Raw genomic sequence first — 24,154 nt, 5'->3', positions numbered from 1 at the left:
CAAATAAATATATAATAATATAGACATAAATAAGATATATGTATGTTAATATGAAATATTCTTTTCCAGATCCTGAAACACCAGTGCAGAGGAGGGGGGAGTCACCGTAAATGTGAACAGCGCCTCTCCTCTTGAATCTTCAGATGATTCTTCTATATATTGTGACGTATTGTATAGAATTAGTTTTTAACTTGGTGTGTGATTAAACATAATAAGTTATTGTGCCGATATCTGCGCACGCCTAGTCTCAATACAGATAAAACAACATATTTATCTGCCTAATATCTGTAAAATAAACAAGAATAATGACATATTTTGAGTTGCTGTGGTTTATTTATTATGCAGTCTTATAATGTTTTATCAAAATTATAATAGTTCCGTTTTAATTTAGCTTGTCTTAATTCCGGTGCGTAGTGAAAGGAGATATACATATTTTAGGAAAGCGTCTGTGATTTTAAACGAAGAAAATTTGAACCGTTAATGTTAATTGTGTGTTGTATAATGTTAGGTTTATCGCTTTATCTTAAATGTGGGTGGGCCCTTGAGGTCTGCCGACAGTTACACGTTACTTATTAACTATACATATAGATAGATAGAGATACACGTTTAAATGTTAATATAAGATTAAACAGTAACATAATCGAAGGATAGAAAGAATTATGTGGTGTATGTAAGGATTGTTAATGATGATGTGTTTAAAATAGTTATTTGGCTGAATATATTTCAGATTTTATTAAGAGTTGATATTTTAAAAATCTCTGTGTAATTAATCACATATTTTATGGATAAGATTTTAATTGCAAATCATGTTTAAAATTTTATATCTTGTTCACATTCGAAAGAATGAAACTTTTAAAAATCTAAATGTTGTTTAAATTTGAATATAGATGGTATCCACCGTACCAGTACAAATATATAAATGTATAATGATATGATATAATAACTGTCTTTGTAAATATTGTAATCGCAGACAACAATGTCTATGCATGCTACTTATATTGTAATTATGTAAAAATTTCAACATACGTGCAAGACGCCTTAAAAATCATAGATTTTTAAAAAGAAATGGGTACTAGTGTCACATGTTGAGGAGACAATGTATTTTTGTAAAGCATATTGTTCTTTATTAACATATATAATATGTTAACTGAAAGTACATTATTTCGTATTTTTCTAACATAATGTGTATATAATCAAAAATTTGGTCAACTTTAAAAGTGGAAATCAATTTAATATTTAATTGGAAGAAGAACATTTAACATGTGATTTATCTGTTACAAATATGATTTGAATTTTAACGTTGACAGCTTCTGTCGATAGATGGCGGTGTGCGGTAATGTTAGACCTCACGCCGTACAGTGACACTTCCGCGCTGTTTCTAAAACTGTTATCACGACGCGTGCAATGATACATAGAAGATAATAAAGCAGTTCTGTCTATTTTAATTAGCATAAAGTCTTATTAAATTATTTAATTGACAGTTTATAAATTTTATTTTACATATAGCACCAAGTGCGTAAGTACTATGTATGTTATAAACCGTATCAACAAGTACATTTTAGATGTAATTGCGAATGTTTTTTTTTAATATTAGCGGCTCTTACCTAAGCTTTTTATATTTATGTAAGTTATATGACGGCACTGTGTTTGTCTAATTACCGTCCAGTGAACTAAAATTGACTTAAAGTATCAAGAACACATTCGACTATCTACTGTCTATCATACCTGATTCTGATTTATATTAAAAGAAATGGCATTCAATGAAATATTTAAAGTTCCTTTTATCATGAGATAATAATTATACATATTTGGCCGATTATTTATGCAATTGGTAACATAAAGGGAATGACAAGAACAAGATTTTTTAAAATATACAATAAAAATGTCTCTTCTAATGTTATGCCATTATTCATTACTAACATTCGGATTATTGGTAGAAAACTGCTTCACAATTATTTTGAGCGCTTTACAAAAGCGAACCTGATCTGTGATGGTATGACGTAGTTAGGTACATATATGTATAGGCTGTGTGGTCTGCTTGTCTGTACTTTTGAGGCAAAACTGACGAAATTAAAATCCCGTACAGCTAAAGCGTATGGTAATATTACTCTCAGTATATTGTTAGATATCGATAAAGACATATTTTAATGAAAAGCCAGTGAACAGTTACAACGGCAGTTTTTGACATGTTACAAATGTGACGAAATTAAAAAAAGAATCTTAATTTTCTGTCTAGTTTATATTTATTGACGTCAGTTTTATGGGTTAATTAATTACAAGTAAATTAATGGCGATGTCGATTATAATAAATTGTTCCTTTAAAACTGCAATTCGTTGTTTGAGCTTCTGGTATTTCGGAAGTGTTTAGTTTTTAATTGTAACTAAACTAGCTGACCGTACAAACGTCGAAGCGGGCATTAGAATTATTTATATTATAATAAGCAGATTATAATATAACTCACGGCGAATTATATTTACCAATACCTTTTATGCATATTGCATACAGAGTCCAACACATGTTACCATTTTTGCAGTATTTTAATGAACTCAAATGCTTTAATGCTTACAGTATTAAGTTTCGCCAAATGAAGTGTTGCAGGTAATATAAAAGGAATCTACAATTGTTTGCCTCCAAAGTAACGACTCCAATACCTATGATATTAATATAGTTATATTGCCTAATCGTAGCAACTATATATTTTACACTCGTAATAACGATATACCAGGTCGTTTAAATATTACTTTTATAGATTCAAGTTATTTAATTATTTTACAAATATGTTATTATAAATGAATATTTATATATTTTTGAACACATAGAGGATAAAGTTATTGCAAATAACAAAGATTATATAAAATAGTAATTCAAATCTGTGGTTAAATTCGAATGACGTGCCATTAGCTAAGTAATTTTAGAACAGGGTTCGTTAACAATGTCGATTGACACTTGTTATGTAACCAACAAACAAACTAATCCGACTTTGAGATCAGCTTTTTTATTTCATATAGGTACCTAAATATGTGACAATAACAGGTGTTCGGGTGCCGAGTGTTTTAAAACTGAAAACTATTTAAACGATCAGATCGCCCATTTGTTTCATCCGCTTCATTACCTTACGTTTTTTAATATTTAATCGATACATTATAGATTTTAAATAGATAATGCTTATTATTAAACAACTATTTACTTTTAAGCTAGGTTGTAACATACAGCGTCATGTTGTACTGTAGCGTTTTGTAAGTAATATCTATATTTATGAATTAATACGATAAGTATACAATTAGGCATCACGAGAGTATTTTCTTGATTCACGATGTACATTTTGAGTTCAATTCTTTAGTAACGTAAAGTGTGCGCCGGCCGTTCAACTTGCGGCTTGATGGCCGTGATTTGTACGTAAGTGCGGTGTGGGTTGGTTCGATGCACGTTTGACTCGCTACTTACGCTGTTATATGAGTTACAGATGCCTACAGATTTGCCGGCATTTGATCGCACGTGTTAATTAACCAACAAAAAATTGTAGGCGACCTATTATCGATATCATATTTTTGTCGCCAATCACTATGGACTGTTTTTATCGATCAATTTAAAAGAATACACCGTCTTGGATTTGTGGTGGTCGAAAGTCTTCACTCGCGCTGACAAATTGACCGTTTAAACATCGATTTAATGAGAATTTTTAATATTTAGTAGAGCAATATAAATAAATGGTCGATGTAACTTGAGTCGATTTTCAAGTAGTGATAATTTATCGACAAAACATCATAGATTGAGACGCACATCCCATAATAAAAAAACGATGTGTGTTTAATATACCACAGTTTAATATGACACGTGTGTAATAAAATTTATAATTACAATTTGGTAAAAATGCTCTGAAATTGTGATAGCTTACACAGATTTCGGTTGATCAATAAAATGCACCTCAATCAAAAATCGCGCCAGTCTGTACGCAGCTTGATACTAAAGTCTCTGTTTTTCGCCGAGAATCGTTCGTCGATGACTGATCTGACCCGCCGGTGCGCACGCGACCGCAACTACGACTCACTCACACAATCTCATTCATTCATCACATCTCCATTTCAATGACCCAATGTTAAGTATACGTGTGGAATCGTTCGCGTCATACACATTCCAGTATGTACACTAATTGTATACATTGTTGACGCGTGTTTTAAGACGCGTTTCAGTTTTGTATGTTAACCACTTTGTTGTTCATTATCGATAAGGTATAGTTTTAATCTCAGTCGATGTTATTTTAGTTCTGTGTATAGTATTTTCAATTTAAGTTGATAACGTCGTGAATTTGAGCGAATCGACAGTCTGGCGAGACGCTGTAAGAGTTAAGTACCTTAGTGATTTATTCTGTTACACCTAACTTTATTTCGCGAATCGTGTTAGCTATACGAATGTAAATATATCATGATTAGATATGGCGAGGATATAAAAAATTGTTGTTAAATTTAAATGGGGCTGGCAGAAATATTTTATCGTGTTTGTATGACGTAGTGACAGTTGCGTAGGGTATGTTTTTATTATTGTTCAAATATCGTTATGTCTGTCACACACAGGCGGCCTCGACGCACGTATTGTAGCGATTGATCCACGCTTTAGTGGAACACGATCCTCGCAACACGGTCTAATGGCCGCATTTTAAATATAAATTCTATTAAATAAGTCCATCTACTCGGCGATACCTACAAGCTTTCTTAATCTATTGAACTAATCGACATGGCTTGTGGTAAACTAAGCTGTAGATTAGTTACACGTTGTTTGTATAAATCACAGAGTGGAAGCAATAGTGTTGCCACAGTTGAAAATTACCTCACACTGCGTCAACTAATAGTTATTGTTATCGCTTAAAAAAAAAAACTTAATTGCATTGTTCATTTATCATTAAAGGTGTTCAAAAACCCCCTAGAGATCAATGTTTGTCCACTTTGTAAGTGGTGTAAATATCAATGTCGGCCGTGCATTCATTCAGTGTATTTATTTTAATGGTGTTTAATTATTAAATATTGTGAGACGCACCCGCGGCGACAATACATGCCGTCGCCCGTTATTGTAGAAATAAATAATATTTTCGTTTAAATTGAGTTTTTTTTTCCTTATGTACTACCACATGAACGCAGCAATGTTTTCTGAGCTATACAATAATTTTTGCTACCTACTACTCTAATCTTAGGTACTAACACTTATAGTAGAGCGCACACAAGCGCCTATTTTGCGGCTAATAATCTTATCAGCCTTACTCCTTAAGATAATTTATCAACGTTTGTGTTTTTAATGTTACAATAATTATGCGGCAGTATACAATGATACAACTAAACTCTCCGTGATATGAAGTCACAAAAATACTAACTGATATAATTTTTTTGTAAATTCATTACATTCCCAATTAAAATTAAAAGCAATGTATGTATATAAGCTGAATTTAAGTTTACTACAGCCCTTAAGTGCAAAATGGACATACGCATGCATATGAAGCTTTTTGCGTTATTGTAGCTGTACAGAAACTGTATGAGTGATATGGACCTGTATATGAATGTAATTCGGTGTACGAAGATACCACAGACCGTATGATATTATCTGAAAAGAACAAATGGCCTAAAGAGGTGTTTGATGAGAGCTAAGGAAATTTAAATAAAATAATTGTAATGAAAACAGAATTTTTGAGTACAATTAATCATATGTTATAAATGGCGACATTATTACATTATTTTAGCTGATAGTATATAAAAGCAGTTATTTTTAAAGTTTTATAATACACTCACAGACAGCCACTGTAGTTTGAAGAGTGTACTATCGTAAACATTTTTTTTAAATTGAGTTCGTGTACACCATTGTACTGAAACAAGTATTGACTTTTATAACACCAAGAGCTGTAGAAAGTAAGCGGTCACATGCAAAATACAACATGCAGCTTTAAAAGTAAAATCAACATACAATACTTACGGTGGTACTTACTACAAATAGTTTTAGTTTAAAAAAAACTTATTCTGAAACAAAACCATGTTCTACATACATATAATACCGACTACAAAACATAATATGTCACAAGCACTAGGTCAAAAAAAAAAAAATAATCATACATTATTTCGCTGGTGCATTTAGAGAAGCTGTGAAGTGCTTCTTAAAATATACTAGGCACATAAAGATGGTAGGTTTATATGAAAAAGACATAAAACATGTTGCCTTGTTCCACAAAATAACAGTTTTGACAGAAAGTAACTATATAGTACTAGTCTGCATTATGACAGCAATCTACGAGTTGCTAAGCTGTTATTATATATATTATTTGCCTGTGTTTAGATACTGAATAGTTTTTATAGCTATATTAAAACGCACTTAGCTTAATACCATAAATAAGCATAAAGGTTTTTATATCCATGCTGTAAATCTAAGCAGGAAGGATTTGTAAGATCAAAATAGCTAACGTGCAGTATCAGAGTTGAACACAGTGATTAAACTGGGCGAAATATAAAACAGGTTCGAATGTGCTCATACATAAAAGGTACAATCATACAATAGAATATAATATGTACTTTAAAATAGTTTTCTTAAACATTATTTATTTGAGTAGCGGTTATTTTGTAATTTGTAACTTAGTTTTTAATTATTCGCTGTCATAGCGGCAATAGTAACCATTAGTATAAGATTTTAGTTATTATAATTCTTGCCGTTTATGACATCGCACCGTTGGGGTAGGGATTATTTTGGTTTCCAAAAGTAAAGTATAAAAACTAGATAAAATGATTTATTTTGTACATCAGAATCTTTAAGGCTGCATCCTCAAAGATCCATCAAGTCGAATGGTCTCCCCATTCAACATCGGGTTTTGAATAATGCTCTGCACAAGTAGGGCGTACTCATGAGGGTGACCCAGTCTCGGCGGGAATGGCACCGAGGCTTCCAATTGTTTAATCGCTGGCTCAGGTAGTAACTCCATCATTGGTGTTCTGAACAATCCTGAAAATTCCAAATCAATTTTAAAAAAAGTGTGTGTACTTACAGCACGCAAGAAACATGTTGTTGTACTTTGTTGGTGTAAAATAAAACAAAAAATCTTTAAAAAAATATTCCTCGTGTTATTTTAAGTTTGTGGAAAGAATAAAATTTGTTATAAAGTAAAATAAATTGCAATCGCATAATTTAGATAATTAACGTGTAATTAAATATCATTAAAATATTTTTATACAATTTACAAAAATGGTAAAATGTATAATTATTTTTTAAATTGAGAATTATTCGAAATGCCAACTTCGTGGTTAAACGTCTAAGAGCCATCTAGGTATAGTAAACGGAAGAGTTATAAGCGCCATCTAACGACAGCGTACAAAATTCTCTGTACAGATGGACATCCTACTGTTTGACATTGTTTCGAGTATGCAACTCTAGATGGCGTTGAATATGTAATTTAATATTTTAGAAATTAATTTCATTATTTTACAATTTATTTAATTATTGTCCATTGGTTTTGGTAAAATCGGATTATCCTGATTTCCGCCGAAGCTACAAATTCTATGGAAATGGCAAAGTTGTAGGTAATAAATAAATATATTACAATGGTCAATATATTTATTAATTCTCTTATTTAACATGGAAAAATGGGTGTCGCTTTTCCACTTCCCGACCTCAGATCGCCCGTAATTTATTTTCCATTAATTTTTGTTGTATTCTCTTCTTTTTCCAATGGGTTTCATACCACTATTATTTTTTTGGTTTCGAAAATTATCGACCCTGGTCTAAAAAGTCAATGAAAACATATGTCAATGAGTCATTAACGTATCCGAAAATTACACAAAAAAAAAAGACGTGTGGCACTCGGGGACTGCTGCGGTGAAGCTATTGCATAGCATTTTTTATCAACTTATGCAATTATAATTATTTATTTATTTTATTTATGCAGTATTTTTTTAATAATATTAATTTAAAAAAAAGCAAACGGGAACTGAGTAAAATTTAACTTGCAAGATTTGATTATAGACAGACAACAGGACAGGTGAAACTAAATAAAAATGCTTGTCATAATAATAAAAATTAAAAAAACGTGATAAAAAAATGAAGAAATTAAAAAAAAATCAAGATGTACCCCAGGCTCGAACCTGGGACCTTCTGCACAACGAGCATATGTGATAATCGCTGTTCCACGGCAACTGTAAAAATTTTTGCCGAAATATCTATATAGATCTAGTAAGTGTGAGGTTATTTTCGTTACGGAAGTTCTGGATTCCGTCCCCACGCTCAAGGCCCACGATAGAAGCTATGCAATTGCTTAAAAATTTCAAAAGTAGATTAATGACTGTTTTTCTCAAAACTTAAGTCAGCGGTTATTTGAAGTACAGAGTAAGCTTTTTAAATAATATTCTCACCTGGGGCTATTGTAACGACTCTGATTCCTTGTTTGGACAAATCTCTTGCAATTGCCAGGGTCATACCAACAACACCCGCTTTAGAAGCAGCATAAGCGGCTTGCCCTATCTAAAAAATAGTAAAAATTAATTTAATAATACAACTCCTTAGAAAGTGCCTACATATCGCTGTGACAACTGCGCCTAGAGTGTGTTGTTTTGCAGTCAAAGATATATGAAATTGCAATTCTAACATAATTGGCTTTTATATATTTAGAAATTCTGTTTTCTTGGACGAGGAGGACGAAATAGCTTCCATACATGATGGTAATATGTGATCACCGCGTGCTCATTTCATACATTTTTGGAGCCTAATTCATGAATTGCAATATCTATCAGTAACCTGAGGATACTGCGTCTCTTAAAGGTGTTAGGGAAATAATAATAATGCTTACATATAAATATGCAAGGGAAAAATGATGTATTTAAAAAAAAGAAAAACAAATCTTAAAATTATATTTACAATACTATCTATGATATATACATTAGATTAAAACTATCATTACAGGGAAGTGTACAAAGAATACTGACAGCGTTGCCGCGTTGGATATATCGCTTGGCAGATCCGTGGACCGAAAGAGCTGCCAGCGCTTGGGTTTCCAGTAGCCATATTGAGACGCGTAGATAGTACTTTGTACATTCTCCGCACCTATAGGCCCCACGTGCCAAGTGCCTCGACACCAAACGGCACAAAGATGTAAGACTCACAGAAACCGACATATTTGCGATGTCTGCTGTCTTCGCCAGTTAAAGCAGCAGCCCCAGCACCAACTGACGTAGCTTGGACATAAGAAAGAGCCAGAGTGTTGACGAACGCGTCTCACACCAGCGTTCCCCGTGCTCAAGCCACCAGGGTCATCCCATTAGGATACTTGCCATCGCGGCGGGTAAAATACCATTTGGCTCTAAAACAACTGGTATATTAAAAGCGGCAAATGCCCTACGGATGACTTCATTAATGCTGGCGTATCTTTTGATACGGCTTGCCGATTTTAGGTAGGATAGCCCGTGACACCCAAGAGCATCTAACTGAACGCAATCTTTTCATCGCCGTCATTTCATTGCTCTTATTCAAAGTAGAATCCCAAGTATTTGACGTTGTTTCACTTAGTGATTTTCCTGGTATATGGATCGTTTCATCCTGAGAAGTTTTCCAAAGAAAATATAGAATATTCTTAGTGTAGGCATCAAAATGAGGGCGGCAACAGAAACAATGAAATTTTTAGGCTGTTATTTCAGCCACTTTGAACATGTCTAGCAACTTAATAGGTAGGGCGCATAGGTAGGGCGCATTGGTAGGCACAGCTGTAGTACAGTCTTGCGGTCTTGCTGCAGACATTGTTCTATCTCTGGGTCAGTTTGTTCTGCCATCTGCTTCCAGGTGTTTCTTCATTTAGAATTTTTGCGGTTATGGAATGTGCTTAACCCACTCAAGTTTATGATCTCCGTGCGCAGTACGGGACATCCTCTTAGGTCTTTGTTTTAGCGACTCATTTGCAGTATCAGCTAGGACAACTTTTAGCTTAGTTAACTTTGCACAGTCTACGCTTTTCGGCTATTCCTGTAACTAAGCTGGTATCAGGACGCTATAGAATAAACCTTTCAATTCAGGGGTACTTGTCCAAGCCACTATCTGAATTAGATTTGTGATGTGCAAAAAGGCATCGTCAACTTCCTCATTGGTTTGACTTGAGATACTCTCGGAAGAAGTTACAGTCAATTTTAATATTATGGAAATAGCTGATAAGAATCACAGGATCAGGCTCTGGCCATTAAGCTAAACATCAAAATGAATGGTGTATGATGAACCATCTAAGCAAGACTAAGGAAGACTTGGCAGTGTTTTTTACGCATATGCTTTTTGTCATAAAAAAGTATAATATGTCAGTTTTATGGAAGCCCGTAGGCCAGTATATACGCTTCCTAGTTGATATTGGAAATCGTTAGAAACTATTAATCGAGATTCAGTAGTAGTGCTTCAGAGTTCCAGTCCCCACCATGTGTGAAAAGGCTGCCCAGATAACTAAACGGCGCGGTAGATAGTAGCTAATCCAGATCGTGAGTGGTCTGTATGGGTCTTCTATTGTCACTGTTGTAAATAAGTGGTGAAACAAGGTTCCTAAGGGCTGTTTCACGCTTTTATTAATAACTAGCTGACTCAGCAAACTTTATATTGCCGATATTAAAATCGCGATACAAAAGTAACTGTTGATCGTAGATGAGTGAAAATTTGAAGTTGTATGTATTTTTTAATGCTGACTCATAATCAAACAAATTTAAAAAAAAAAATTGGCGTGGACCACCCTTAATATTTAGGGGGATGAAAAATAGATGTTGTCCGATTCTCAGACCTACCCAATTTGCACTAAAAATTTCATGAGAATCGGTCAAGCCGTTTCGAAGAAGTTTAACTACAAACACCGCGACATGAGAATTTTATATATTAGATTATTGCTGATCCAGCAAGAACACTATCATCAAAATGGGAAATGAGCCATACAGAAAATTTAGGTATACATATTGAGGCAAATGTCAAGCTATTAACATCTCTCTATTTATCAACCTCTGCTTTTAGAAGCAAGACCAATTTATGTTTTATTCAACTATTTAATGAAGTCATTTTTCACGTTTGGAACACAGACGAGTGTAGCAATAAGCCCGAGCAAGAAGCCTATTTGTATTATTAATAAATCAGTATTTTTATTTTGTTTGAGTTGCAACAAACGAGTGTAAGGATCATCGGATGGTAAGTGACTCCTGTCCATACTTTCTTGCAACACGAGGTCTTGACAAGGTTCCTATATTATTTAAACATGCCTAGTTTAAATACAGTGCAAGGGCGCTGGGCACAAACAAACTGCTAAAGAGTAAATACCACCAAGCATCTAGATTCTTCAAGCGGCAAATTTGCATGCGAAATATCATCTAAAACCAGTGAGATGTCTTCAAGTTACTGTCCAGGACGCGCAAATTTTTGGGCGTCATTTAAAGGTGCACTTGGTAACTTCGGACAGCATCCCTGTTGCCGCTGCATGTGGGCATATGTATCTTTTGCATATGAATGATATGCAAGATTCCTGCAGAATGCATTGTTATTCATATGAGAAACGACACCCATTTTTGCAACTGGATGTCCAGATTCCTCACGGGACGCAGCACACAAGTCGGTGTCGACGGCTGCTGCTCAGACCCTGAGCTCGTGCACGATGGTGTTCACCATGACTGTGTGCTATTCCAACACTGCTTCTTTTTTTTGCATATGAATAAAATGTCCCTACAGAATGTATTTTCATGTACATGGAAAACTACATGAAGTTTCGCAAGTGGATGTCCAGATTCCTCACGGCATGCAGCACACAAGTCGGTTTCGAGCTGATCCTGAAGTAACTTAGCCCAGTATCGGCTCGAACCTTGTGCATTTCTAAAAAGGTCGGTAACAATATTGTGATTCGTCAGTAGTTGCAGGAGGATGAAGACGGTGCTGATCGCTTCATAAAAAAAATACCATATCATATTATTGAAGAAAACAATTAACACAATGTACCTGGCCATCAAAAGCTGCTATACTAGCTGTATTGATTATAACACCTCTTTGTCCATCTGCATTCGGTGCATTTTTACCAATCAATCCAGCCACCAATCTTATTACGTTGAATGTTCCTACTAAATTCACCTGAAACCAATTAAAATTATAAAGTAGAGAAGTATCTTGAATGAAATTCAAAAAACTATAAACACGGTATTATTTAATCATATATGTGTATATATATATATATATATATATATATATATATATTACAAAATAGCAGATACATATTTTATAACAGGGAAAGGTATGTGCCTACGGAATTTATTTAAAATTAATGTTTTCAGCATTCTTGACATAAAAGCCTTAAATGACTTTTATTAGATTTATCGCATGCAGAACCACGCATTTGTAATTTCGCATTTATGATATGAAACAAAGCAAAAATTCGCATGTTATGTTAAATAAAGATATTGAAAATAAATAAATTACAACAAACTTAAAAACAAATAAATTCTAGTCAGACCTAGCCATGATTGAGATTGTCGCTTCAATTAACATGTTTCTATAAAAATCGTGAAAATTCAAAACGGACTTTATCTGAGAACTTTAAGGCTGAGATCTATAGAGCCACGGATTAACAAAATATACTTTTATTAATCTAAGTACTGAGTGTACTTAGACTTTGCTCAGGCTTTACTCACGTTAAACTTAGCTATAAAAGCGAACTTGAATTTTGCATTGGGCTGTCTTAGCTTACGCTCAGCATAATTGCAGCTGTCAAAGGCCGCACCAAAGTGCCAAAGGATTACTCCTGCGGTATCTACGGTTACGCAGCGGAGACCAATCCTTAATTAATTTTTCATTTAAGTCCATGAAAAGCGATGCAATTAGAATACTCGAACGTCATGCCATACGCGAGTAAATAAATTATATTTACAGAAATACCACAGGACATATTGAGTACAGTAGCTCCATCAATACACACACACCGTTGATAAATAAAAGTATTACTACGCTAGCATTATAGTAACAATTTTAAAAATATATAGCTATGAATATATAACCTATAATCTAACATAATATGACGGCATAAAGCAGAGAGAGATATGATAGGATCATGGAGCCACAAGTAGCGCTTGTTCACGGGCATGACACATGGAACAGTTATGGCCTCCCTCGATCAGGGAAGCGGTCGACCCGCCTCACGACGCCGCTACAAGTAATGACATTTAACCGAGCAAAAAGAAAGCCTGTCATAAGAACTCCATCAAATAACAAGAGAAAAAAAATACTGTGGGGTATGATGTCATGTCCAGTGACTATTTTCTTCCCAAAACTTTGACTTTTCTTAACTTTCTTAGGCAAATTTTCAGAAGGACAGACCCCATTCAGTCGTTTGGCTTTTTCTTTCAGGATAACAGCAATATATCCAGGTTCAATATTAAATACTGCGATAACTGACTTATACGCGTAGTCGTTTCTGATAATCGATTATATCATGCGTTATCCATCGAGTGCAAAGCTCCAAGTCTTCAGGTGTACATCATAAACCTTTTGCACTTGTTGCGTACCACATGCTAGCGCTCCACAAGGCGCAGGTCCGGCTATATATTATGGAGTATTGCTGTCATCTCTGATTTGGCGAACCCCAGTATCAGCTCCAACTGCAACGCAGAACTGGTCGAATTGTCTGGAATCCTATGCTCTGTGAACGGCTCGATCACCTGGGGTTGCGTAGAGACGTCGCTTCATTGTGTGTCTTGTACCACATCTTTAACGGAGAATGCAAATCCGAAGAGTTATTTGCATTATTTACATTCCTGCAGCAGAATTCCATTTTCGCACGACACGCCACAAATAATAATAGCATCCCCACCGGTTGTGTGCCGATCTTTCGTGCCGGTTTCCAAGAAACCTTCTCCAACTTACAAACAAGCTGTGGAATGAGGTTCCTAGTGCGGTGTTTCCGTATCAATACGACATGGGTACACCTTAAAAAAAGCACGTATACCTTCCTTTAATGCCGGCAACACTCCTGTGAGTCCTCTGGTGTTACAAGATAATGTGGGCAGCGGTGACCACTTAACACCAGATGACTCGTACACTCGTTTGTCCTCCTTTTCCATAAAAAAGGCATGTTGATGGCAGACAGCTACACTTACATGTTATTATGTCGTAATGATGGAATGACATTAAATCGTTACAAATGTTCAGTTATGACTTTTGATGAGGTGTGAAAAAGAGGTAACGCTTTACAGTTGTTGCATAAGTCTGTCTCTCTTACTAGAACCGTTGCATTTCGAAACCAATAATGATTTTAGCAGTTTTTTTTAGTAATTACTACAAATACATTTAAAAATTACGCTTTATGGCGTAAAATTATAAACCATTAAGCCCTTTTTAGTACTTGTCAAATAATAGTTAATATATAGTTCTTTGAAAAACAAATTAAAGGTTTGCTTAGGTGTTTTCGTAAAAATGAACTGATTAAAACGAGTTATAAGCGCTATTTATTATTATTGAGCGTTATTTATTATTTCAATGGAAAAGGCAAAAAATAATATTATTTTACTTCCTATATTACATTTATATTATATATATATAATATACCGACTCGCACTTAGCCACTTTTTTAAATTTGAAAGGGCTATAGCCAGGGGCCTTACTGCCCTGGCTGTAGTATTTTCATTTTCAGCGGGCCTACCATGAACTGTTATTACGATTCAATTTCCGACTTGATTTGACGTCAACCTAAACTGAACAGTTTTGCTATTTCATACCACGACGTCCACGAGCGATCCAGTTTAGGTTGACGTCAATCAAGTCGGAAATTGAATCGAGAACTGTTTTTTTTCGTTCATTAATATGAGAAGTAGAGAAGAGGTATATAATGGTAGAAATTGTTACAAATACATATCCCTCATAGCCGATTAAAACGCCATTCAGTTATAGGCACTTCATGGTACGAATCCTAGTGATTCAGTTTAGGTACCTAAACTGAACTGCATCGGAATTGAATCGCTAATTAAAAGTTGATGGTAGGCCTTCAGGGCTCACACGAGAATGTTTGGCCTTTTAATTTATGTATGGTCATGGCGAAGCAAACTTTTAGAGGAAACCGAAGGCATTGAAGAACGGTTTCTCCCTGGGCCGACCCTGTTAAGGTAGTTGCTTCTATTAAATTTCAATGCAAAGCCTTATCTTGCAGTCTACAAAGTTTCGGTTGTTTCAAATCCCGAAGTAACATCACAGGTGTACTGACATGTAGTAATAATCTATAATATGGGAGCTGCTAGATTAATGGTTTTTAAGAACTAACAAGATAGTGAACTGCTTTGTCTGGATTTAGTATGGTATCTGTGACAATGGACACCATTTCATTGCATGGAAATATGTTGAAGCTCATGTCTTGTAACATCACTTAATGATACCTGATATTTCATTAATTTAATGCCACTTGGTAATTTTGTGGTGTTAAAATAGCTTGTTCATGAAACCATTCCAAACACTAATTTATTTGACTGATAGTTAAATTAAAATAGGCATATTTCTGCAAAATTTCCCAGCAGTTCATAGTTCCCAGCGGTTTCAGATTTTATATAATATTATAATATATGGATTATAAACATTTAAGGAACACACTTGTAAGTAGAATAAATATATTACTATTTAAAGGTACTTTACAAACCTCTACGGTAGTCCTGAATAATTCCAAGTCAAAAGGTTGATCTTTCTTGAAATTATATGTTCTTGCAGCGGAGGCTATCCCAGCACAGTTTACTGCAACATCTAATCTGCCAAATTTATCAACTGTTGTTTGTAATGCATTCTTTATGTCTTTTTCTGATGTCACCTAAAAACAATCTAAATTAATACTAACCCAATTTCATGCTTTTAACATTAGTTATGCACATGCTCAGATATATGTAAAGCTCTTGAAAATTATTTAAGGTATGAAAAACATGCAATAATTCATGCAGAACTGTTTTTTACAGAAAGATGTCCTGTGCTGCTTTCATTCATCATATTCCAGCGATCTTGACAAGCCTTCAGTCCTTCTTGTGGGGGCCTAATTTTTGGTTCGAAAGGATGGCCACTTATTTTTTTCACACAGGCACTTTCCCGAATATGATCGATTTATTACATTAAATCCATAGAATAGAAAAGCATAAATATAGTTGATTTATTAGATTAAATCAATAATCAGGATGGCCACCAATTTTTTTTATACACAGGCACTTTCCCGAATACAACAATATGGTTGATTTATTAGATTCAAATTCAAATATTTTTATTCAAAACAGGATGCGACATCGCTTATTGAAAGTAAAAAAAAACTACCACCCATTCCAAAATTAATGCCTCAGGACTGAGAAGAATAGGCGCAACAAACTCAGCGGGCTTTTTTTCATCAAAAAATATGTTTACAAAGTAATATTGTACAATTAAACTTATTATTTAATAGCCTGAGGGTGGTTTTACACTAACTTACATTTCAATAACCTATCAACATAAAGCATTGGACTATAACTATGGATAGATAAGATATTTTCATTAAATGGTGACAGCAATGTATCCGTAACTAAAGATATGTTATTGAAAATGGCTGTAAATCATGTTGAATGCTATCTATTCTTGTCAACAGGCAAGAATTAAAAAAATAAGTTTTCAATAGAAATTCTGTTCCTTGGTAGGAATTTATTTTGAATTCTTAGAATTTAAAAATAAATTTCAGTACATAAAGTCAGTATAGATATATAAGTTTAAGTTATAAAGATGTTACTTTATTATATATTTACGATATAAGAACTTTATTTCTCAGGAGAATATGACAATATACACTTATAGAGGAAATATATTCTAATTACTATATAATATTATTAATCAACAATAAAATCGTAATAATATCAACAATAAAAGTCGGCTATGGCTATATTTAAGGTTAACTTTTAGGTTAAAGCTAATGTTACAGACAAAAACTGCCTACACATCATATTTCAGCAACTATTGAAAATATTACAGATAGACTTTTATGGTAGGAAACCATATTATTTAACATTTAGAACTTTATATTAGAATGAATACTTACATCAACGGGTGCGAACGCTGCATTTTCTCCAAGAGCCTTTGCAGTATTAGCTCCAGGTGCAGAAGGTAGATCACAAATCACAACACGACCACCTTGTTTGATAATAAGTTCAGCAGTAGCTTTACCTAACCCTGAGGCACCACCAGTAACTAAGCCCACTAAACCCTGGAGAAATGAAATTATTGTACTAAATTTTTAATTATTCTTATAAATTATATAGGATGGAATGAGAATGAAGGGAATAAGGAAGTAGGAACTTACTTTAAACATGTTATAACGGAGACGAAGCACAAACAACTATCAACTTAACAAGTGACTGCTAACTCTGTTCCAGAACTAAGAAGTTATCTTTGTTTACACAACCAAGTACAAAGTCGACTCAAATTGTTATCTACGTACAAGCTATTTATAGTTTAGTATCGTATGTATAGAATTCGTATGAACGTATTCGTATAGGTACTATATGAAATCCACTTGTTTCGCATTTACACTATCAATCATGCGTGTATCACCAAAGAATATAATATCATTCATTGCATATTGACGATTGAGAGTTGTGAATTGACTTAAACTGAATAGATACTTACAAATAGTAATATAACACTATTATTCAGTCTAACTTAGTAAAAATATTATTTGGTCTAGCTCTGCAGTTTCCTCGCAATACTCTCTGGCCTCCGATATAAATTAAAATGTAATACCTACCTATGTATTCATTCTCTAATTGTGTTTGAATTGGCCTACTTTTTAATTTGTGTTTTAACTTGATAATTAGTGTTCGTGAAATGCATACCTATTTCGTATTCATATAGCATTAATCAATCAAATTATTTCAATGCTGTTGCTAAACTTACTTTCAAATTTAAATCTTTCGCAATCATCTTTCTTAGACGCCGTCGTAACTTTCTTTTATGAGCTCGAAATTGAGCTCGAACATTACTTTTACAGTAGGTACCTACAGTTTTAAATTTAAAAGTGAATTTAATAAGTTATATATCAAGGAGTTTATGAGTACCTACGTCTTAGCATTGAATTATCAAAATTATTTTAAAAACGTTGATTATTATATTTTATTACCATTTTTAATTTAATTATTTTTACATTCACATATTTTGTAAAAAATCAAATTGGCTGTAGACGTGTACAATCCCGTGGCATAGTTTCGTTGTGAAATAAAGTCCAGTTGCAAAAATGAAAAAAAAAATCTGATAGAATGTTCAAATAAACATATTTAGTTAATTCTTTAATTTGCCTTTATGTACTATTTCCCAGAACTGTATTGAAAAATGTCGGGTGATATTAAAAACGCTCGACCCGGCAAACGGTTTATTGTTTCCAATAACCTACTTTCCACCCTTGTATCACGGTGTACTAATACTATCATCTCTAAGCCCTTGACCACATTCAAAGTCCAATGAACGACGGCAAAAGAAAGCCAAATAATTGTCTTCCTTCTGTTACAAATGAATCACCACACATACTTACTCTTTCTTCTCTACTTTTGTTTCGCCGTCGTTTGTCATCTGTGAACCCGGCCTAACTGAACAAATGTGGTGGTTCGGTTGCTAGAACATGTTAAATTATCCATTACATTTGTAGTCCAAGAGCAGTATTTAGCTCTCATAAGGTTCGAGACGCAAGCTTTGCTACCTTGCTAGGTTTGCTTGCCTAAGTTGCTGCTTAAAGGCTAAAACATTTTTTAAAATGTTGATGAAACTTCATAGCACTTTGTCTGATATCTTCACTCATTTTACCTAGGTTAGTAATTAAATAAAAGAAACAAGTAACTAGTTGAAATTAACACATATTAGTAATCATTGATTTATTAAACATTCAATTAATATCGACGAAATAAGTATCCCAGAGATATAATTTGAAATAAAAACTACAAAACTTTAAAAATACTGCTGCGATGGTTAAGGTCAATGATTATATTGATTGCTGGTTGATAGTGTAATAGAGCCCTTAACAACACATTTGTTATCGTCAGGCGTAATACGTAGGTCGTATAAATTATGATAATTTATATTTACACAAAGATACTGATACCAGCTAGACTGTCCTATACAAGAACGACATCAGGGCCAAGGTCAGACACTACTACTACTTGGGTATTTTTTTGGAATTTATAACATCCACAGATATGTATGCCAAATTTTAAAATTTTGTCATCCTCTCTTATTTTCAGAAGGAGAACAAACAAGTGTATGTGTCACCTGAAGGTACCTAAGTGATCACCGCCGCATATACTCTCTGGTAACACCATAGAACCCAAGCGTTGCCGGCCTTTTAGGCGTAGGTATCAACGCATATTTTTGAACGTATTCAAATCAAATCAAAATCACTTTAATTATGTAGGTCAAGGAAATGACACTAGTGAATGTTTTATAATCTTTTTATATCTACCGCCACTTCGGAAAGGGTGGAACTTTAATGAGAAGAAGTGGCAAGAACTCCTTGCCACTCTCTCAAATCAACATTTACAGCATCATCTTTTTACAAATCATTTAAGTTACAATGCGACAAAAATCATGTCAAGGAAATAATACCACGTAAGGATGCCAGTTGAAAATTTGGTAGTAAAAACTTGGAAACTGTCTTAGAACACAGTAAGTATGTGGTGGAACGCCCCACACCCTGGTGATGAGAATATTCGAACGAGTTTTGGAGACCCAGTATAACATGGCATGGCATTAAAATGTGTTTTATTGAAATCAAAAAGGCCTTATAAAAAATCCTTCTTACGACAACCATGGACTGGAGATGCCTCTATTATTTTTACTCCGCGACCCCGGTTATTCAGGAAAATTACCTTTCTGTCTGTTCTGTCTAATCTCTGAAAGAGCTGAGACGATTTTTCCGGGCGGATCTTTACCATAGATACAGTGAAACTAAGAAATACTTTATTTTCTAAACCTCTAGAATTAGGATTCCGCGCAAATGAAATTAAAACCAGTGTAACTGTCTAAGCAGCCGAATTAAAATATAAATAAAACTAAAAAACAAAATAATTTTTCTCGACATGTAGTTACTATGTATCTATGATTATTCTCAAGACGGCTGATTTATTATTAGATATGATTTATTGCAATAAACAAAGTATATTATTACTCAATAGATACATAAAAGAAATTTTTGAAGTGAAACTTCGTTAGGGTAAAATTTTAACGAATGAAACGGAATAGAGCGTCACGAAAATGTGATACGTTTTTGTTCAAGAAGAGGAGGAGTTTTTGTTCAAGAGAGCGAGTGGTTGAAACCGATTGAGGACGAGTACCTATTTCTTACTCTCGGGCTTCCCTACTAGCCTTGCATCCTGCAGATTTTTTTTTAAATCAAAGATAGCCGCCGCGCAAAATTATGATTTCAACATTATGTATACCGCATCCGAAGTTTTCGAGGGTGCAGGGAATGAATTTGGGATAATTTTTTAAATCCAACATGGCCGTCGCGCAAATTTATGATTTCAACAATATGGATATCGAATCTGAGGAATTTGATTTTGAGAACAGATTAGGATAATTAATATAAACGAGAAATTTAAAAATTAGTTTTCCAAAGAAATTTCACTTCTGACATGTGTACTTTGTACGCACGCCATTTTTTTGTACAGGTTAAACCATACTATACTTATTAGTTAATTTTCCTTTGTTGTTTAGTTTTTTTTAAGTATAAATTATTTTACAACCGGAGTACCCCGCATGCTTTTAGGCATGATGAGGCTAAGTATCGTTGCTTAGGTGCATAAATAATATTAAATGCAATGACTATTTTAAATGCAGATTTTCAGTGAAGGATAACAACCTTCATTGATCCAAGCGTGCATTCATAAATGAGATACCTAAATGTTATAAGTTGACCGATTACTTAGATTTGTTATTCTGCTTGTAGAATCAGCGTTAAGCCCACACAGCACGGTATAGGCTGACATCCATGAAGCTCACTTAGACTTTGTTGAGTCTTTACGTAAGAAGAGTTTAGCGGAGTGTTATAAAGCGCAAACTTGACTTTTGCATTGGGCTGTCTTTAGCTCAACCAGTGGGAGGCTCCTTTGCATAGAATGCCGGGTAGATTATGGATACCACAACGGCACCTATTTCTGCCGTGAAACAGTAATGTGTAAACATTACTGTGTTTCGGTCTGAAGGGCGCCGTAGCTAGTGAAATTACTGGGCAAATTAGACTTAACATCTCATGTCTCAAGGTGACGAGCGCAATTGTATTGCCGCTCAGAATTTTTGGGTCTTTCAAGAATCCTGAACGGCACTGCATCATACGGCGCTGAATGTGCTGCATGTCCCGTCCCTTATTTTCATTAAAAAAGCTCAGTATAATTTCAGCTGTCAAACAACTATAAAAACGAAATTAAAGATTATGCTAAGCTCTCGCTAAATAACTTAAACAGGGTTATACGCGTAATCCACTGAAGAATATGCCCACGCTGAATGGCCTATTGAACGGGGTTAATCGGCTACGTAAAACTCTGCTTAATTAAACCAATTCAAATTTTCAGATATACTATGTAAAATATTATTAAAACTATTATTGTTTCCGAATGAATGACTGTTATGTTTCGCGAATTGTGATTTGTGGGAATGATCTAATTACATTTCGACCCGTTTGCTCTTTATAAACTTCTAACTCCCTTACATGTGTCACAGCGTAACTTATATTCGCCAGATCGCAATTATTTAACCGATCTTTACCGTTACGACTTATATTTCACCGGGACGCTACCAACAAAATATATACAGCTCTATACAGAGGTATCAGTTTGGTTGCGCTACCAATGTGGTGGTGCCACCCAGCCAGCCCATACGTATCCTGACTCTAGTGTCTGTATGGTGCCTAGTTTGATAGTTAACGGACACCACGATGGCGCCACTGTTTGCCTGATGTAATATAGCCTTTACTCAAACATCTCTAGAAACTTAGTGGCAGTAGATTCAGAAGTTACCGACTTGTGTTAAAGGTCTTTTATAAAATTTTAATTTTGAAGTTGGGCGTAATCACATTACGTTTGGCGCCGAGGGCTACCCTAACCGGGAAGAAACGTCCGGAACGTAAGACATGAAGGTTGACAACTCTCTTCATGTACGTCGAAGCTGAAGAAGTTGCTATGCGGTACGCAATATCTTGCTGATTATTATTTATTTATAAATAATTGACAAGCAGCAATTATTGACATTTGACACATTTCTGACAAATTACATTGATTTTTTATTTTATTTATTTAGAGCATTAGTAACAAGGCCAAATCAATCCAAAATACAATAAACGAATATTTAAATCATATTTAAATTATTAAACCATTTATAACTGCAAAATTACATTGACATAAGAGCAAAACATAATGACGTTTACAGTACCTTTTTGATGTTATTGAATATAAAACTTCTTTGATTAATTTTTTTTGATCATATTGCGAAATTATTATTTTTTTTTTAATTTTCTTCGTCCATTATTAGGACAAGGAAGGGGTTCAAGCTAATACAGCTGTATTCGTTAATATTCAATAATTTATTTCAAGTTTTTTACTATATTGTTCTTTCTACAAACGTAGAATAGTACGATGAATAAATAGTTTTAAGGATTTGTTTTGTTACGCCAAAGAAGTATAACTTCTGGTGTGCATACATAAGTATACACACACTTTTTTTATTTTAGACAGTGGAATTCAGTGGAAACTGCCCATATTTTTAAGTAAATCAGAAAAATAAATATTTTTATAATATCGAACTTCGTTCCTATCCGGTGTCCCACGACACCACACGGTTTTTTTAATAATTAAAAGATTTATGCAATACCTGTTGAAAAAGTGCTTATGACACTCGTGAGCAACTTGCTCACTAGACACTCGGCTGATTTACGCCCTCGCCTACGGCTAGGGCGGCAACTAACTGCCTCGTGTATAATGAGTAACTTAGCACACTTGTATCATAATATATTATTATTAAATGAACGCGCATTAGTACCGATCATGTATTGAATAATAATATGAAATAAGAATATAAATTGGTATCTTGTGACCATGTTTGTGTAAGCATTCGTCTCACTCGATGGGCTTACATAGCTTCCTGATGTGTATGTTTAATTAATCTCAACAATGGCCATGTCAGAGTGCAATGTTTTAAAATAAGTTACTTTTAACTTAAACAGCTGCTGCCTTGATACCCATTCATTCTCCCGCAAATCGTGTAACTTGACAGTCGAATTATAACATAAAGATGCTAAGAGAAGTCATTATTTTAATTTTGTTTTCAATAACCTTTGCGAGACAACACGTAGAAAACTCTTCAGGAGAGGACACAGATGACACAGGAAGTGGCGAAATTATAGATGCTCGAAGTTTTAATAGAAGTTATTATCCTACAAGTACCGTCCGCAATCTGAAAGGAGAGATAGTTGTAGAAAAGTTTGTGGACACTCTTATGTCTAGCGAAAGATATCTCAAAATGATAGGAACTGTTGAGAAGAAGGTAACACAGTTGAATACGACATTACGCGAAAGGGCTGATAATATTGTGAAGTACCTGGCAGAAGTACTTAGAGTGCTAAAGTCTTCTTCAAATGAAAAGTTGAATGAAGCTATAAGTACAATAAGAAAGGATATAGAAAAGTTGAGGCATACAGCTGTAAACAAATTCGGAACAAACCCAACAATGCGAGGTAAGAATTTTTATTTAAAACTAGCAATATCGTCTGGATTCAATCCGTGTTGGGTCCGGAGAGAATCTTCTTCTTTAAGGAGGTTTCCAAACATTAAGGCTAACTGGATTTTGTACTCATATTGAACCACTGGTTTTTTAAACCATGATGTTCGTCTACGGCCAGGTCTTCATTTGCCTTTAATCTTTCTTTGTATTATGAGCTGTAGCAGGTCATATTTTGAATTTCGCATTAAATGGCTCAGATATTCTACATTGTAGATTCTCCTTTGTACACATTTGAGTAACTCTGTAGACTTTCCCATTCTCTTCCACACGGTGGTATTGTGAACGCGATCTCTCCATTATATTCGCAATATTCGTCTGTACACCCACATTTCAAATGCTTGTTGCTTATCACTTGCGTTAACGTGCAGGTTTTGACCCCATAAAAAAAACTAAGAAAACATAGCACCG

At 34.3% G+C, this 24,154-nt stretch overlaps 2 protein-coding genes across 5 annotated transcripts in view; one reads left to right on the top strand and one right to left on the bottom strand.

The window, feature by feature from the left end:
* The window catches only part of LOC126978552 (nuclear hormone receptor FTZ-F1), a 126,848-nt gene extending 121,755 nt beyond the window's left edge, over nucleotides 1-5,093 (top strand). For all 4 annotated transcript variants that reach the window (XM_050827490.1, XM_050827492.1, XM_050827491.1 and 1 more), the window contains one exon: nucleotides 70-5,093. In XM_050827490.1, coding sequence (XP_050683447.1) covers nucleotide 70 — 1 coding nt within the window. In that variant the 3' untranslated portion in view covers nucleotides 71-5,093. The remainder of the gene's footprint in view (nucleotides 1-69) is intronic.
* Nucleotides 5,094-6,743: 1,650 nt separating this feature from the next.
* On the bottom strand, nucleotides 6,744-17,469 carry LOC126978561 (3-hydroxyacyl-CoA dehydrogenase type-2-like). The gene is made up of 6 exons (XM_050827510.1): nucleotides 17,292-17,469; nucleotides 17,031-17,195; nucleotides 15,630-15,794; nucleotides 11,957-12,085; nucleotides 8,374-8,482; nucleotides 6,744-6,970 (listed from the first exon to the last, which is right to left on the bottom strand). The coding sequence occupies exons 1-6, from the start codon at nucleotides 17,298-17,300 to the stop codon at nucleotides 6,780-6,782; spliced, it is 768 nt and encodes a 255-aa protein (XP_050683467.1). The 5' UTR covers nucleotides 17,301-17,469; the 3' UTR covers nucleotides 6,744-6,779.
* Nucleotides 17,470-24,154: the final 6,685 nt, after the last annotated feature.

Source organism: Leptidea sinapis, chromosome Z (genome assembly GCF_905404315.1).
Source record: "Leptidea sinapis chromosome Z, ilLepSina1.1, whole genome shotgun sequence".
Classification (NCBI taxonomy): domain Eukaryota; kingdom Metazoa; phylum Arthropoda; class Insecta; order Lepidoptera; family Pieridae; genus Leptidea; species Leptidea sinapis.
Note: the sequence above shows the minus strand (reverse complement) of the source record. Positions and strands in the feature narration are given on the sequence as shown.

Bases quoted from the DNA above. Each gene is read 5' to 3' on its own strand.
- LOC126978561 (XM_050827510.1), bottom strand. The intron at 15,795-17,030 runs GTAAGTATTCAT...GATTGTTTTTAG, and splicing joins CAGCGTTCGCACCCGTTGAT to GTGACATCAGAAAAAGACAT. The intron at 8,483-11,956 runs GTACATTGTGTT...ACTATTTTTTAG, and splicing joins TAGCAGCTTTTGATGGCCAG to ATAGGGCAAGCCGCTTATGC.